This window comes from Filicampus tigris, chromosome 22 (genome assembly GCF_054856515.1).
Source record: "Filicampus tigris isolate MCC_2025a chromosome 22, RoL_Ftig_1.0, whole genome shotgun sequence".
In the NCBI taxonomy this organism is placed as follows: Eukaryota; Metazoa; Chordata; class Actinopteri; order Syngnathiformes; family Syngnathidae; genus Filicampus; species Filicampus tigris.
The window spans coordinates 2,533,446-2,551,771 of NC_141238.1; the positions used below are offsets into that span (position 1 = coordinate 2,533,446).

At 45.3% G+C, this 18,326-nt stretch overlaps 1 protein-coding gene across 2 annotated transcripts; it reads right to left on the minus strand.

Annotated features, from left to right (window-relative positions):
* Positions 1-40: 40 nt before the first annotated feature.
* Positions 41-17,300, minus strand: gas2l3 (growth arrest-specific 2 like 3). Of its 2 annotated transcripts, none has more exons than XM_086022224.1 (9): positions 17,193-17,300; positions 10,153-10,208; positions 5,991-6,177; positions 5,422-5,540; positions 5,121-5,262; positions 4,213-4,276; positions 3,999-4,140; positions 2,988-3,095; positions 41-2,243 (listed from the first exon to the last, which is right to left on the minus strand). In XM_086022224.1, exons 2-9 carry the CDS (start codon positions 10,174-10,176, stop codon positions 975-977), a joined length of 2,055 nt encoding a protein of 684 aa, XP_085878350.1. In that variant the 5' UTR covers positions 10,177-10,208; positions 17,193-17,300; the 3' UTR covers positions 41-974. The 2 variants fall into 2 exon arrangements, with proteins under 2 accessions (XP_085878350.1, XP_085878351.1); XM_086022225.1 differs by lacking the exon at positions 17,193-17,300 and adding an exon at positions 11,417-11,794.
* Between the last annotated feature and the right edge of the window lie 1,026 nt (positions 17,301-18,326).

Here is an 18,326-nt window from a genome sequence, read left to right on the forward strand (position 1 = left end):
CATAGTTGTATTCTCCTCTTTGAATTAAACAAGCCAAGAGGGATTTTAACCAATTTAATCAAAAACAATCACATGAAAAAGTATCTGGGACAATAGACACAATCAACATTCAAAATGTGACAAAGGTTTCTGTAAAGTGCCAAACACAGAAGGGGGGAAAGCCTTTTAATAGTCTCTAAATACTCTATTTATGAACATAAAACAAACACTACATAGAAAACTAGAATTTCAACACACACACACCAACATAGAAATTAAAAAAAAAATCTATACTGCTTTGAATGTGCACTGAAAGTGATGGCATGGCCCAGTAAAACAAAAAATTAAAAAAGTGTTTGATCAGTAGTTTATCTGTAACCTTTTTCTCCTTAAAAAGTGTTTGTACACACTGTGCAAGTTCCATAAAAACAGAAAAAAAATCCCCTTCACCCACCCATCATCTAATACATTCTAATGCCATTCGCTCTGATTTGTGATGAAGGCACATGACAGAGGACTTGATCTTGATGGCGGCAAGGTTTCGTTATCCATCACTCGCTGGAGAAATAAAATCATTCGAGTTCCAGTTGTGTGGCTTAAAAATGACACACACGACTTTGGTAGCCTTTTCTCCTTCCGATGCTCACTTTGGGCAAACGTTACGACTGCTGCATGTGTAAATGTAAACATAAGTAACTGTTAAGTAGGTAGTTTAGAGAGGAACCGTCAATTCTTTCACCACAAAGACAAAACGTACGAACCGTCGACCCTTTTGGATGAAATATGCTACAAAACACGGGTGTCCAATCTATGGCCTGAAGGCCATTTGGGGCTAGTCGTTTGTTTTTTAGCGACGTTTACGAAAAACTTTGGACACCCCCCTACTATAAAACAATTTAGCAGTAGACATCATTCAGTAAGGATTAGTTTAAAAGGAGGAAAAACAAGTGCTGATTTTTTTTTTTTTTTTCCCCCTTGTCACGAGGCCCCTCCCATCACGTCTTTGGCCTTCTCCGACAGTTCATTTCGAAATAAGGGTCTTCGCGCTTGCCTCTGTACTGTGGGATCTTCCTGCTGGTGCCGGTTTCGGTCTTCGCTTTGACATCGGGGGTGGTCTTCTGAGGGGCCGCGACATGAGTCAACTCGGGTTTGATGATGTTAGTCGACGCGGACGCTTTCGGTCCTGCCTTCTGTGTTGTGGTGCTTTCTTTCGGGTTGGCTTTAATGTTGGAGGAGAGGGCAGCGTTGGCCCCGGGGTGACGCCAAGGGGCAACAATTCCTCGTTGGGGGGGGGCGGAATCCTTGGCCGAGGCCGGCCCCTTGGTTTTGGCTGCGGTGTCTTTAACGGGCATAGGGGGAGCGGGTTTTGGCATAGCTGGGGAGGCCGGGCGAGATGGCGGAACGGGCGTGGCCGCGGCACGCGCCGCCACCCGAACCCGCCTCGCCGTCTCTAAACGGAGGCGCGAGGCGGGGGAGCCGGGGCGGCGCTGCGCGAGGCGGGAGCGTTGGTTGGCGCCCGTCGGGGGTCGGGCATCTTTCGGGGCGGTGGCGGGGCGAGGCACGGGGGTGGCGGCGGTGGGGCTGGATGGTTTGGGGCATTTGGAAGAAGGCTCGGGGCAGACCGGACTCCTCGGCTGAGAGCCGGGGATCCGAGTGGGCGGTCTAAGCCTCAGTTTGGACGCGGCGAACGGGTCTGCTTGGGGCGTTGCGGGTCTGCGCTGCCCCTGCAGCGGACTGGGCGACTGCTTGGAGCCGCCCGCAGGTGTGCTGGACAAAGAAGAAGATGATGATGATGAGGAGGAGGCGGCTTTGGTGGTGACAGGCAGGGGCAGCTGGGTGGGCTTCCTGGGGGCAGGCGGCGTTATTTGGAGGTTCTTCTTTGGCGCCACGCCAGCCCCTTTCCTGGCTAGCGTGGGCGTGCAGGCGGGCGAGGCCGCGTAGGAGCGACACGTCTGACCCGCGGCGGGCGGCGACGCCTTGCAGGCCGAGCCCGAGGACGAGGAGGACGACGACGAGCTGGAGGACGAGGAGGAGATGAGGTCGTCGACGGCCGCCATGGGGTCCATCTCGGGAGGCGGCGCCGCCGTTGCCGCCGCGTTGCCGTGGTGGCCGCCCAAACCGGGCGGGCCCTTCTGGAAGGCCAGGATCTTCTGCTCCAGGGTGGTGAACTGAAGCACGCGCAGCGGGTCGTACTTGGTGAGGAAGCCGCGCAGCGTGTCCCAGCCGCCCCCGACGCGAACCATCACGTGTTTGCCGTGAAGCATCTGAGGACAACGACACATTTACTTTAATGTCAACTCATCACGAAGAAGCGCTTGTTTGGCACTGTGGCTCATGATGTAATCGACTAACGCGGTCATCCGTTGGAGGATAACCAGCTTACCTGAGCCCACACTGTTTACTAACATGTAAACACTGGATTTATAGGGAAGAAGGTAACACTCTGGGACATATTGGACAAGGAGGGGACACAAATAAAAGGATTCCCACACATCTGAAATTTCAAAACACCATTTGCTGCTAAATAATACAATATTATTTAACATACTTTTTTGAACAAAACCTCGGCCTGTGGATTTAGATTTTTTGCAAGTCAACCACATGCACGTGATAGCGGCTATAAGGTAAAGCTAACATAAAGCCCGGCTCCATGGTGATCCAATAAGCAGACGCTAAGACCAATTTAAATTGTTTAGGCATTAATTACGGGTGCCTACTTTGCAACTTTGGTGACTGTATGCAATGTTGTGTCCGGTATCTACACAAACAATTTTTATTTTTTTTTTAACAGAGCCAAAACAACAACTATGGAGAAAGCAATGGCTCTGTATGCAGAAAACAAGTTCTTTCTGGTTTCAGGTAATTATGCACACAGGGAATATCGAATTCCTGACGGAACAACGGGATCCTTCTCAATACACACTGCCCCTTTGAGAGTTTGGATTACCGATGTGGAATATCAGTGCTCTGTGTGTGTGTGTGTGTGTGTGTGTGTGTGGGACTCTCACCCGAATAAAGATGGTCTTGTCCCCAAGCCGGTAGCGACCCTCTGACAGGTACTCAATGGACACCCTGTTGGAGCAGTTGCAGCAAGGCGGCTCGTCAACGCCATGCTCCTGAAAAGGAAGAAAAAGGCACAATGGGGCACTGTGAGGAGGGCTTGATTTTGTGGAATTCACTACAATTAAAATACGAATGGGCAAAAGAAAACAGCGGATGGCTTGAAGGCAACTTGAGCATGATAATGCATGTGGATATCAAGATCATCATCATCTCCCGGCTGCATATTTGGAGCTACTTATGTTTTGGAATTGATTCCATTTCAATGGGTGCAGTTATTCTTAGCGTCGCTTGGCAGTGTTTGCCACAAATCAAGACAGGAAGCTAAATCCATCTGACGTCACAATAAAAAGCCAACACCAAGTGCATTTCTGTGAGTTTCTTCCAACGCCACGTGCCGCAGCGAGTCACGGAGCGCCCGCGGGAGCGTCACGCGGTCAGCTACGGTGCGTCAGGCCCCCGCGGCCGGCCAGTCAAGCGGCAGAGGTGGCCGGCGCAAGTGGGGCGCGCGCGTGACACCAAAAAGTGATGTCGCTGCTTGACATCATGGAGGTGAGGGCACGTGCATATCACAAATGAATTCAGTGATCACGTCCATAACAGAGAGAAAATGACCCTCAAAAATGTTGGAATCTATAAAATACTACAAAACTGTATACAAATTCATTTAAATACCAACAACAACAGTTGCATTATTTAGTAGTAGTAGTATTTGGTAGTGTGTGCGCACTTTGAAATTTAAATAATCTCCATCATCTTTTCTCTGTATTGTGACACTCTTTGTAGTAGATTTAACGTGACAAACACTTTGATCGATCACAAGCTTTAATTTAACACAACTAAGTCCAATAGCTGAATGCAAAACAATACAGGGTCTCCAGCGAGGCTAATATGCATGTTTTTGGAATGTGGCAGGAAGACGAAACTAGAATGGAGTTAATTTCCCCACACTCACTCACCCCTGACTGGTAGAGGCCACCATGCTGGCAGCACACGCTGAAGGTCTGGACGGCTGCTGGCGGCTCCTCGGACAGCAGCAGGGTCTCCTCCAGCTCAATCTCCTTCTCCAGCTTCACCAGCACAGGCGGCTCCACGCCATACCTGACAAGCCAATCTATTACGTCGGATGTTTCTCACAATTTGTTGTAAAAAGTCACATCTCGGAAGACTTACTTGGACACGATGCGCCCGATTTGCAGCAGACAGAGGCAGACCTGCCTGGGCTCCTTGTGTAGCACTGCACGGCACACGTAAAGAGACAAAAAGTGAACATGCCAACTCTGCGAGGGAATAACGCGAGGCAGCAGCTGTCCCCTCGCCTCTTGTTCTTTGACAACATCCGACAGAGGTGCAACGCTTGAAAACGTGACATGAAAGCAAGTTCACGATTCCCCGAAGGGGGATGCTGGGTGAATCATGCAGAAGGGAACACAGATTTGGAGCAGAGAGCTGAAATACAGGGATATTAATATAACAGCTTACGGCCTCACTTGCTCCGCTTGTGCGATTTTGTTTTAGGAGAGCTATCACTAGTCATGAAGTTATCGGCAATTCAAAACGAAAATAAAGAAATAAAAGTACTCGGCGTTGATTGCCTTGTTGGACAGATCCTATTACATCATTAAGACATGCGGATTAAAAGAACATGTTCTGCTAATCACCTCGACTGGAGCTCGCGGCATTAGGCAGCATTTACCAAATGAAGCATTTTCTTTCCTGAAACGCCTTTGCGGAAAAATGTCACATTTAAGACGAGTTCTTTTAATGAGCAAAAACAACATCGAGTTGACAACTGAATTACATGCGACTGGAAGGTATCTTTTTTTTTTTTTTTTTTAATGAACAATCTGACAGCTCTAATTCCTAAAATGTGTGACTGTGTGCAAATGGCAGAACGTAAATTGAATGACGTAACACGGTTTGCGTAAATGTGCTTATTTCTTTTGCCCGTGTGTGCTGGGCATGAATAGGATTTGAATATATTTTGGGGGGTGAATAAGGCTCTTTGTTCTGAATTTGCAAAGCCAAAGTTCGGTTGTATAAACAGAAGAAAATCCCTTTGACAATCAGACGCAACCTACCGAGGCCCTCGGACTCAAAGAGGTACGTCTCTTCCACGCCGATGTGCCGACACCAGGAGAGGAAGTTGGCGGTGTTGTCGCGGGCGAAGAAGGAGCCTGGAGACGCGTCACGCTTACAGGCAACCTTCCTCGTGGGAAAGAGCTGTTGGGTAAAAAAATAATAATAATAAATAAATAAAATGAATGAGTAGTGGTGGTTGAGCTTAGGTCATGAAAGCTCAGACAAAACAATTATGTTGTTGTCAATCGGCATCCAGGCTTTTGGCTGACGAGACGTTTTTTTTGTTCCGCGCCGACTCACCTTGCCGAGTGCAGAGGGGCAACTCTGGGCGATCTTAGTCTGCAGGACGCCGATGAGATGGCAGAGCTTCACGCCGTTGTTAAGCTCCTCCATGAAGAACTCGGCCCTCACCTCCTCCTCTGTTAAAAAAAAAAAAAAAGCGTTAAAAAGCGCTTAGAAAAAAAAAAAAAAAAGTTCCTGAAAGAGTTGGGCCCCTCCTATGGACTTCCTTTCTAAATATGTCCCTTAAGGGATCTCCACTGAATTCTCATGGGGGACAAAGTCCACAATGGGCACAGCACTAAGTGACAAAGATTGCTCCACTATTTTTATTTTTTGTTGTAACCAGCACAACAAAAGTGACTTGAAACGTAACTCCCCAGCACCTGACTTTTACGGCTCCCGGTCACGTTGCCGATAAATCTCGTTCACCGCACCCCGCATTCCTGGTGAGAAATCTTGAATGGGTGATACTAAAAACGACACTTAGGCCCGTTTCAATTTCCTCCCTGCTCCATTCTGAACTGAAAGGGGACAAAAGATGCCAGAATAATGGCACAGACTGGAGGAATCAGCTGAGTCCAACATACCCAGCATGCCTGTGAGCCAGATGGCGAGATCCTCCTGCATGGGCACCAGGGTGGCTTCATGCCGCACGGCCAGCCACTGGTCGTACTGGAAGACGTCGGCCAGGCCGGGGCCGTGCCGCTGCGCCAACGGGCTGCGGGGACTCCGCGGGCTCAGCACCGGGGCGTCAAACCTCTCGCCAAACCATACCTGCCGAGGAACGGACGGTCAGTCGGAAGACCGAAAAGAAATGTAGTCTTTATTGACTTTTAAACGTCGCCGCCCAATAAGGTGTTGTGTTTCCACATCAAGGTCGATCAGACAACTACTATGACTACGACCGCCGCTGGAGTCATGTGACACACCGAAAGTCAATTGTTTGCCACTGAAGACGTGCCAAATACTCGTGGGTGTTGCAGGCTTTTATTGTATCGTTTCTGACACCACAGATCAGGTTGCTTGTTGGCAGTCAGACGACAGCGCAAAGACGGCTTTCGCACTATGGTGATGAAAAAAGCAGAAAAATTCAAGAAAGGAAAACTGTGTATTTAGTGGTTTTCCTTCTCCCCCCACAACCCAGCAGTGACTCGTTGCGATTTGAACTGCTCCGTTTCCCCCTGCAGTGGGTGGCAGTTTCGATGACCCCGTTTGGAGGAGATGTCACGCGCTTTTTTTTTCTGCCACAACATTTGCTGCAATATTGAGGTCTACTTGAAGAAATGAAGCATAAGTAAAAACAAAGAGAAATGACAGAAAAGATATACAACTAAACTATAGTAACGGTCATTCCCACAGACATTGATATGGCTTGAACTTGAGTTCAGCGCCACCACACGGCTCAACTCACAACAAGCGGCATTTTGTCAGACAGTGAACGACGCAAAACACTAAAAACAGGCTCATAAATAGCAGCAGTGTTGTGGCGTTGTAACACTTTGATATTTGCACCCAAACAGAGGAACAACACAGGCATATATTCTTTATCCTTTGCAAAAAATGACGACTATTGCTAGGGATGTTCGATACTTGTACTACTTTTGATAGAATACAATTTCATATAACACACTGACGGGAAATGGTGCGGACGTATCTTGTGTGCTAAAGAGGGCTTCGCTGTAAAAGTAGACCTCACAGCTGCTGGAGCCTCCGAGAGGCACGTCAAGAAAGAGCGGCGCGCTTTGCACTTGACTGCCTGAATGGGCGTCAAACGATGCGCCTGCGGCGAGCCACTGATCCCGGCTCCTCGCACTCGCGTCCTCTCATATCCATCTCCTCCGTCGCAAGCCTTGCCTGCTTCAGCTCTCCAAACACAAAGGCCGGCCCTTCAATACATTCCTTCGTTGTTTACAAGCGATCGAGAAATCACAAGCAGATGTCCATTAAGATGAGTCATCCGGACAGATGTTACGCAACGTATTGCAAGACGACCCCGCCCCTGCATGCTTAGGGCTATAATCTCGATGTCCATTACATGTCACACAGCGATATTCCTTCCACTGGGCTGAGTTATTGTGTTGGAAACAAGGCAGAGTCTTGTCCGGGCCTTGAAACATTTGAGTTCACGTTCTGCCCATAAACAGGAAACCTTGTGGGCAGAGGAACAGAGACCGAATTATGACCGCAGACTGTATTATGAAGAAATGTTCACCCTGTGGGATACTTTTGCTCCCGTTCCTCAGCCTAGCCTTACTTTGACAATGTATTGTTACAATACTCCTCAAAATTGAAGATGAGCTATTACGCCGGAAAAACTGTTATTATTACTCATAAGATCATCCTGAAGGATGTTTTTCAAATTTGAAAGCAACGTTTTCCCATGCATGACATGGGTTTCACAACGAAGTAAAAGTTAACCAAAGTTATTTATACAATTAGTAGAGTTAATTCCACTGCGGGCAACTTTGACTCATTTAATCTAATGAATTTGTTGTCTAATTTTATTAGGTAACAAAAAAAAAAAAAAAAAAAGGCCCTGGAGGTAACGTGACAATGAGAGTTTGGCTAACAGCTGGAGCAAACGCCTCCGAAATGACCTTTCCACCCAAGTGCAGCACATGTAGATAAAGAGGCACACAAACAGACTCATGCGCGCACACACACACACGCACGCGCACACACCTGATGTTCGAAAGTGAAAACGTGACCTTGAATCAAAAGAGCTGAATCGACCCAGCTGGACAAACGCACGTTACATAACAAAAGTCCGCCGGTGGGGCGGCGCGCTGCGACATACGCATGACATCCGGCTAATTAGACACTAAGGCGTGTAGCATTTACAAGACGTTATGTTCAAAATAAAAAAATGCCAGCCAATGTACTCATTTAATTCTTCAACACAGATCTCCATTGCAAGCAGATTAGTGTTCCCAGATTAGCCAGTTGAGCATTTCCTTAAAGCGCCTTTTTTCATTGGGCCCGCAGGAATGTCTGCTGATAATCCAGCAACCTTACAGTGGAGAATTAAATCAGCATGTGCCCGAACATTAGATTTTACACTCATCGAGTTTAGCCGATGCTCTTAACTTGAGCCACTTATACCCACAAGTCTCCTGGAATTGTAATAAGGTCAAAGGTAACGGCGAAATGTGTACCCAAGACAATCTGATAGCACTTTCGAAGTACGCATGTATGCGGTCCAAAAAAAATGATAAAGATACAGTAAATACTTTTTCACCATTAAAGTGAGCCAGAACCTGTACGATTATTTTTTTTTAATCTTTGTGAGTCAAAGTAGAAGGAGCTGCCACCAATTGCCTACGGGTGAGACAGAATCAATTTTTGCTGTTCTAGTAGGCTTTTTCTGTCTTTTTTTTTTACCCTAGCAGAAACCTGCTATTTCGAACTGTTCATAATTCCTTCCAGCTTTTCAAAGGCCCTCCAGCTGAAGAACAACACCAAGGATGATGTTGCCACCAACATGCTTCACTATACGTACGGTGTTACCTTTGAGAAGTGTTGCAGGCTTATTATTATCTTAACCTTGGTTTCCTCAGACACAAACACATGTTCCCATGTGTTGGGACGATTTTGTTATGAAGCGTGGAATACAGACGGGTGGAACAGAGACTTCAAATGCAACAATTTGGACCATGTCAAAGGCCTGAAAACGGATTTTATAAGATCTTTGTCCGGCGATTATTAGGCTTTTTTCTTTTTAGGGGAAAACAGCTGAAGTCAATCAGACATGAATATGGACACGACTTGATTCAGTCAGTGTTGTTTTTCTTCACTCGACACATGACATCATAAATTCCCTGGAGACCTTCGAGATGTCCCTTCCGTTTAAAAGCCTCATTAAGACTCCTCAATCTATTCTCTAGCGCTTGAAGCTATTGTTTGCTCCAGTCCATTACATAACTTTGCCAGCGGACGCACGTGACAAATCAAGCCAACTCGCAGATGCTCACTTTTAATGACGCGTTGGGAGACATGCACATATGCTACTTGTGCTCCCACCCACGAGCGCGTCCTTTTTCAGCACGAGTGAGCGGTTTATTGAGCGCGCCGCTGTTCAACGTGCGTGACGCAACCACAGTCATTACGGTCGGTTATGGATCGATATCACCAGGGGGGCTCTTGGATAACGGAAATCTTTATTATTTTAGTTGATGCTGTGAAACCACTCATGAAAAATCACTAATTTTACAGATATCTTTTTTTTTTTTATGTAGCCCAGGGCTTTAATGTGTCCCAACACAACACACCGGGGGATGCACAGTTTCACATACCATGAAGAGCAATGCAAAAATGTAACTTGACACTTTTGTTGTTTTGGATCTTCACTTGGTTGACTTTGGTTGGTGGGAGGGGAAGGAGGAAAAAAATTTGGATTGCATTCCAGCCACCCCTCCCAAAAAAATGCACAAAGACACTCCTCGGGGTCCTGAGAGCGGAACGCCAGACACGCAGAACGAGAACAAGACTGCGTGCTGTGACACAGGTGGGCTTGTTTCAGTTGCTGGGTGAGAGACAGGTGTCTCCATTTTTTTTTTTTTTGTAATCTTATCAAAATAACAGCCAGGGAGCTGCACATAGTGTGCCGCTAACGTAATCCAAAACAAAGACTGGCTTAGCTGGGTGGTGCCCAAAAGGAGCAGAAACGCTCCAAAAAAACAACGCTTTGGGTTTCCGCCTGGCATTGTCCCTCTGACCTAGAAAACGGCATCAATTCATTCATGAACTTACCTGGATGCCAGTTTGGACAGCCATGACTGCGATCGCAGATGATTCACTTCTTCATTCTGCGGAAATAGACCAGAAAAAAAATGTAAAAAAGATAAAATCCCAGACAAACAACTTGGAATTAAAAAAATATATATATGTTGTTTGAGGGGGTGTATTATTGAAATTGGACTAATTTGAATTGAAAAGTGTTTTACAATCAGTGAGTCTTGGACAAAACTTTGCCACCATCATGTTATGAAGATAAAGAAAAAAAACGCATTATGTAGGGATGTTCGATACCACTTTTAAGACCGATACCAGTAGGAATATTCAGATGCCTGGGTATGTTTGAATTATAAAATTTCATTCAATAAAATGACCAAAAAAAACTTACGAACAAATACTTTTCTGACGCAGATGATGATTTTCCGATGTGTCAATGTTAGTTTTTTTTTCCCATTTCAGTATCAGTAGATGGTACCGGCAGCCTCTACGAGTACCCGATACCTTCAAATAAGGTCGTATTGGGCCAACTGTAACTAGAAATGATAGTAGTTTGCCATCGTGGCTTCCTGGGCCAGATTTATGACCAGCCTTAAGTTTCTTCTTCAACAATGATCTTTTTTTGACGTCGCAATACTGCAAATTGGGTCAACGAGGGTCAGTCATTTTGATTGCCGGAGTCTTCTGACTGCTGATGACCCGGCAAGTCGCACAGCTTCCAAAGACCACATTCAGCGACTCCATCCGTGCTGATTAATTGTCGACGGGTTTGAACAGAAATCATTCTTAGTGGTCCGTGGGCAGCACTTCATTTCTATTGACTAAAAAGTGACTCGCACCAGGAAGTGACGTGCTTAGCCCGAGTGCTCCTCTTTTGCCCTTTCCCACACAGGATGTGAAGGATTACCCTCAACTCCACTGTCCCCGCGGGTGTGTGCATGTGTGAGAGCGTGTTTGTCAAAGGGGGGAGGTGGATGGGAATGGGGGAGGAAAGCAATCCCAGCATGAAGATCCTAATAACATTGATAATTTGGTTAACACAGCTGAGGCAACACTCCCCTCCCACTCCTCCACCACACACAGCGGCATCCCTCTCCTCCAAATATCACCTCACATAACCTCCAATCAAACATATGTTACTTCACTGTCATACACAAACATCTCCAAAAGCTCCTCTCGTTCATTCCACGCCTGCCTCGCAGCGGCGCCGCCAGTCATCAAACAGCAGTCCAGCGATGCAATCAGCACAAGACGGGAAAGATGACAACAAAAGCTCACTCACCTCAGTGACAAAAAAATGGAAAGGACCACGTGAGGGAACCGGCCTCATAAGCACATTTCCCTCTCGGCTAAGATGCGTTCGTGCCGCGCTGTCCGGCCAGAGTGGCGACACACGAGGGAGAGCGAAGGGATGACAGGGAGGGGAGGGGGGAGTTGTGGCTGGATAGGAGCAGGAGGAGGTGCAAAAGGAGGGCCCTGACTAATGAAGTGCCGATGCTTGGACTACCCCTTTCAAACTTCGCCCCCAACAATCCTGTCACGGCGGGAACCTCACAAAGCTTCCATTGTTTTCTTTGCATCAATCCACCCCCCCAAACCCTGCAACACACACACACGCGCGCACGCACACACAACTACTCCTTCCCATCGCAACCCAGGAACTCCCCAAGCAGGCTGTCGTAGGATGAAATGAGACTGGAAGCAGGAGGTGTGACGGCGGGGCTACCTCTACATCCTTTTCAGCCCCACCCCCCAATTTCAGTCACCAACATCTGGCTAAGGCAAGAGTTCAGCAAACTTTTTTAGCTCAAGTCCAAGCTGACCTGATAACACTTTGTATTCTGCCCATAGCTATAAGAAAAACTGGCTTCTCAGAAATAGGCAAGAATAATGTCGTTCAAACACTGCTCTTGGATTAACTCTCAAATTGTGAGGCATCGTGGAATGAATAATATCATAAGGTCAATAAAGTTCAAATGGAAGACGGAACAGTTGGATTCCAAGAATTTCAACACTATTCAAGCATTGTGCCGAAATGTCACCGGAACAAAGAGTTGGAAGAACAGTGACATTTCGGATTTCAGAGGGAAGGAACAATCCACTTCTGATCAACATGCAGGCATTTGGTGAGAGGCCCGCGAAACAACATGGCAACGCCACATGCACAGTCAGATGTCACCAAGAAGGGCGAGACAAGTCAAAAAGTGAGGGCAACGAAGACAAACCTTGTGTTGTGGTCGCAGTCAACTTGGGAGTGGCCCTTTGGAAAGGGAAGGGAAGGGCTCAACTCAACCCTTCCACGCAAATTCTATAATGGTTGCCAGAAGGAAAAAATGTCCCACAACCCTCTTTACTCATCGCTTAACCACATCCTCCAACACTTCGCTGCCTCGAGAAGCAAACAAGCTTTTTCCCCACCTTAACAAGAATGCCTACTCAGTATCCAGATCCTGATTATGGCCAAACTAGTATTTCATTCCTGGTTGCATTTTGGGGTGAGTTTTATGAAATGAAACCATCAAAGTCTATGGCATAATTTGACTAAGTGCTTCTGAGGAAACCTAAAATTCGGAAAGAAATAGGGGCCAAAGCGCTGTTTATACTTTAATCATATTATACAATGTAGAAGCTTTGACTTTGAGCGTATGTGGCTTTAAAACAAAAGGAGCTCATTAGAGAGTCCAGAGCCTGAAATAAACAAGGATGTTGTGAACGTGTGTGGAGGGGGGGGTTAGACATCTGTCCGTATGCCTCCCACGCAGGTCGCCTCCCCTTCTCTCGTCGCAGCCACTAATCAGTTAAGAGGATCAACGCTATTCCAGACAGCAGAACGCATCCACCTCCACGACGCGCCGTCATCACAACATACAGCCGGCACGTGGCGCGCACACGCAGCCGAGATGCGCCCGTGCGACTCAATTAATAGAAAACCGGAACACATTATGTAAGGAGTTCAAAGTAGAACGTTCCGGACGAGTGTCCTTTTGATTTTACACCACTCTGCACCGGGAATGCCGGGAGGGGGGCTACAAACATGAGTAACAAATAACTCAGAGTTGGCCCACGTGCAGTTTTAAGGACACTTCAAGCATTTTTTGCCACTCATTTAGCTCTGTGGATGTTAAACAAAGCAAATGCTAAAGATGATGACGAGTCTTTTGAACACTAACGGCATTTCTCCCGAACCTTATATAATTATGAGTCACTTTTAAACAAATCCAAAAAGGCAGGTTGCATGACCCATTCAGCTCAGAGCACACTACGACCTTCCCGCCGTGTGTTTGCATCCTATTTTGCACCTAAATCAACCCCAATTAGGTTTGTGGTGTTAAAAAAGCCTCGGCTTGATAACTTTATCAAACAATGAGTGTGCGTTAAATTTGAAAAGGTCCCCAGTGCCTGCTGCGTGAAGTGGCTGGTGGCCAGAACCACAACCAAATGAAGCTTCTGCGCCCTTCCCCTGCGGTCCAAAGGGGTTCTGACGGGCTTGACTTTCCCGAGAGAATACCAACTCCCCCCTCTATTAAAGTCCTTCCTGCTGAGCCCTTTGTGTCTGGACTTAATTATCCTGTCAGGAGTGTTTTATTTCCAACCAAGCGTCCCCTCTCAATACAGATGGGGCCCGGTTCATTTGAAAGACGGATGAAAAAGTAAATATGTACAAGTGCTGTGAAAGAAATTCACAGTGGTGCAAAACCCGTTTCCAAGGTGAAAGACTCTCTCAGTCTTCAAGAGGGATTACACCTTTCTTGGCCTCCATTCTCTTGTCCTTGTCTGAGGGCTCTTCCCTTGGAGGTGAAACGGTGGAGGTAAAGCTCATCTTAAAGGCTGGAAGGCGTGCGAGCCACCTGCCAATCCCATTTTGATTTGTTGATGCTAATCCACAGCTCACAACACACCATCAGGTCCGCTTCAGGATTTGTAAGACCATCGATGCTGACTCAGGATCAGCATCCATTGTCCTGCTTCTTTCAGAAGACCCACAAAAGTACTCCCAAAAAACGGTTCCAGGTCAGCTAAAGGCAGGGGCGTCCATTTTGTCAAGTAAGCATATTTACACAAAACATTTTTGGTCAGCTTTGATTTGGAAATGGAACCTCAACGGTCAAACACAAGGACCTGCTATTGAGGAAAAAAAAGAAAAAAAATTGCAGGGCTCTTGAGCAACTACTTGAACTGGTTGTACTGGTACGCCCAATTTTTTTTCTTTGATGCACCAGCACTAAAGTTAGATGCACACAAATCTTTCACTGCATCGCGTCCCAACAGCGGGTTTGGAGGTAACAATATTGAGAATATTTTTTTATTCTCAATTTTGTATTGTATCTCAATACTGAAGTCCTACCTTAAAACTTGTTCCAATTGTTCTGCAATTCCTTCCCTCCTGAGGTGAGTCAGTCAGTCAACACATTGATAAGAGCGGAATCCAGGCCTGTCTGGCAAGGCGCCCAAGTCTGAACCGTTACCGATGACCTTCTTCCCAAACACACAAAAGGCCAACTAATGACCATTACATCATCGCTTCAGTTGCAGCGCCAGACTCTCTGTAAATCAATTTGAACTAGCCAACCTCACAAGACAATCTAAACGGTCCTGATGGATGATCATGAGGTTGCTACAAAGATAGAAATACGACTACAGTGGGAGTCATTTGTGTCACCAAGGGAAAATGTACAGTCATGTACTGAGTAGAGCTCTTTATTGGACTCCAAGGTAACAGTTTGGACCTCCCCGCCCCCTCCCAAAAATACAAATACGTATCCAAGATACAATAATCAAGTGACATGCCATCCTAGCGCTATATATGGTCGGACTTGTAAAAGCCGTAGATATGCTGCACATATTCAAGCCCGGTGTGGATAAACCTTCTTTCTATGGCCCCTCTTCGGTGAAGGTCAGGACAGGCAAAGAGCCAGGAAAGGGCAAAGGCTGACCATGCTAAGCCTAATCAGCCACTTTTTTGTCACAAAATAACTCTGGTGGGAAGAAGGGTAGTATTCCAAAGAGGGCATCTTTGACCTTAATCGGCCAAGCAATGGTCAAATGACATTTTGAGACCAGGCGAATTACAACCCTAAACTGATGACACATTCATGTACAAAAACGCTAATAATCAATACACCTCAAGATAAAAAATATTGCATAGGATAGGTGGTTCGGAAAATGGATAATTTTGTTAATGAGAAGACCACTAGATGACACAAAACTAGGACGATGATGAAAAGAGGAACAGGAAGTCAGACAGACCCGCTAAGGAAATTAGTCGAAACGGGGATTATGAGATTATGAGAGCGATTGGATCGCCATATCAAATTTGACATATTGCTGACAAATCACCCCAGACTCCAAAAGAACTGAATGGAAAACTATATACCGGTACCAAAGACATTGTTTATCTGAGAAAAATTGACAAGTTTGGGGACAAACACAAGAGGACACTACATGGAAAATCTTATTTTAATTTTGGGCGAGTAAAGCCTAGCATCAGATCAGCGATGACATCACTTAGCCTTACACAAATTGATTCACATGACGATTAGATAACAACTCCAAACAGCTCAGTGCAACCCCATACAACTCCTCTAGTTGCATTTACAGCTCGATCAGCTTTAAAATGGAACCATACAGACCGAACAACAACCCCCAACATGCACATAATGAATGAGGGGTAATCTGCGATTTCATTATCGTCTCCATTGTGTCCGCAGATGCAGCATCGCAGCCCATATGTACCACCACGTGTAATTTAACTCATTAAGCTTGCTTTTGTCTCATCTGCGGTGTGCATCTCTCAAGACCTTGGCTGGCCCAAAATCCAAGGCGCAGTGCCAAAGATCAAGCAGATGGTGACAACAGAGACAGTCAGAATGATGAAGGCTGCTTTAATACAATGAATTATGGGAAAAAAAATAAAATGTGATTAGTATTCTTCATAATGCAGTGGCAAATGTAAGGTTCATACAGTGGAAACACTGCAAAAACATATTTGAATCATTCAGTTAGACAATGCAGGATGCTATAATGATGACACTTGTTGCAAAAACAGAGTCTGGCTACTTGAGTCCCTGTTTGGGCTGTCATTTTGTTTAAAAGGCCTACCTGGGCATAAATACTACAAACAGTGCTTCAGATGTCAAAAGATGCACATTAACCTGTTGAATTTGCCATTGAGTTGATTCATTAACGGCTAAGGTGGCAAAACTACAATTTGAATAACTGAATGAAATGACGGCACTCCAAACATAAGCATACATCATTCCCTCCTGTCCTCCTATTTGCAGGTAGCACCGGGCAAAGCTTTTACCTCAACCTCTTTCCTCCATCGAAACCATATCAAATATACATCCATATTGTGTTTACTACTCTGAATGCACTGTGTCAAACTGACAGTAAAATGCGTAGGAAAAGTCATATTCACAATCACATATGACCAATGAGTGTGCAAAGGGCGTATACCGGTGAGTGCATTTACAACTATTCACATCAATATGAGAAAATAGTTCCATGACACGTACTCGGGTCCAAATTCAGCAGCATTAGTATCCGTTACTAATACTTTGAGTCTCCCCCATCCCAAACATACACATGATCTTATCAGCAGGTGCAGCCTCCCACGATAGATGGACTACCATAGATCCTCTTAACCATTTATTACCACCTGCCAATCAAGGATGAAAACGTGTGTTAGACGTTAAACGTGTGTGTGTGTGTGTGTGTGTGTGTGTAAACTTCAGGCTGTAGTTTAACAACACGATATCAACAATACATCTAAAAGTCCATTTAAAGCAGGATTGGGGCTGGAAATTCGGTTCCTACACCAATTAAAGTAGAGCAAAAAATAAAGTTTCTTTAGAATCTATCAAACTTAAAGAGTTTTTCTTGTTTTTAATATTACATGAAGAAAGTGCCAAATAATGCATAGCAGATCAAACACATGGAAAACGGCGTCGCCTCCCTCTCCACGAGGTATTTTCAGTGGAGAAACCCTCTGTTTAGTCAGCGAACTTTACTAGAACTTTCAACACATTTGGCGTGTAAATACAACATTCGGGACTTACCAACAGCACTGTAGAGATAAAAGTCTTTCTGGGAATTCTGTAAATTTGCATCAAATCGGGTGGCTTTTCCTTGAGGAAAACCTGGACGTTAGCAAGCGAGTCATTTTTATACGTCAAAGCTGTTGTGCTAGTGCTGTTCGAACCAGCCAATCAGAACGCGGCGACCGCTGGAGGGGGCGGGGTCTGGCTCACCTGCCTTCAAAACCATTCAGAGAACGTTTTAAAAGGGATGACAGAATGTGATTATTCCACATCACACAAAAGAATTGCCTCTAAAACATTACTTTTACACAAATTGTGAAGAGTATGGACTTGAGCACCCCTGTTTTAGAGACAAGGAATGTATTTGTTCATTTAAAATATACACAATGTTTTTTCATTAATTACACACAAAAAATACATTGACAGTTACCTACAGGATGATTAAATGTAGTTAAATGCTAAATAGAGACTAAGCATAGCCCACACCAACAAAAGTCGAAAGGCTTTCCTGCTGTATTGTCCTAAATGATGGCCCACTTTATAACAAACAATAAGGAAAGTGAATACTCGGTTTGTCTGGTCTCGTGAGAAAGTTGGAGGAGTATTGAGTGGGCCGCACCCTTCCCATTCAGTATAATAAATACTTTATGAAACAGTGCACTCCTGCAGCTGCCCCTTGTAACTAGATATTTCTCTGTACTGCATATTGTTGGTACACATGCACGTGATGTTGCATTTGCAACAACCTTATATCGTGGGATTATTATTCCAAAAACAAACGTTTTCACAATAACAAATATAAATTACGCTGTTTGCAGTATTTGTATTGTATAAAACAGAATAAAACTTGCATTACTGTGCACATTTGAACATATAGACTTAAAATAGATATAAGGCTTATATCACTTTTAACAATTGCACAAGGAATTCGTCCACAACAATTTTACTGTAGGCTGGCTCCAAACATTGCAGTGAGGCGCCATCGAGTGGTGAAATGTAGACAGTATCTCCACCTAAACGACAGATTAATAAACGAAGGTAATGGATATACTTCCATTGCTACGAATATCATTTATCGCACGCTTATGAAATGCTGCATAACTTTTACTGCACGAATATGAACATTGAAAAAATAACATTCAAGATAAATTA

Excerpts from the sequence above, each read along its gene's own strand:
- gas2l3 (XM_086022224.1), bottom strand. The coding sequence starts at position 10,176 with ATGGCTGTCCAAACTGGCATCCAG. Across the intron at positions 5,263-5,421 it reads GCCCCTCTGCACTCGGCAAG|CTCTTTCCCACGAGGAAGGT; the intron begins GTGAGTCGGCGC and ends TTTACCCAACAG. Across the intron at positions 3,096-3,998 it reads GTGGCCTCTACCAGTCAGGG|GAGCATGGCGTTGACGAGCC; the intron begins GTGAGTGAGTGT and ends CTTCCTTTTCAG.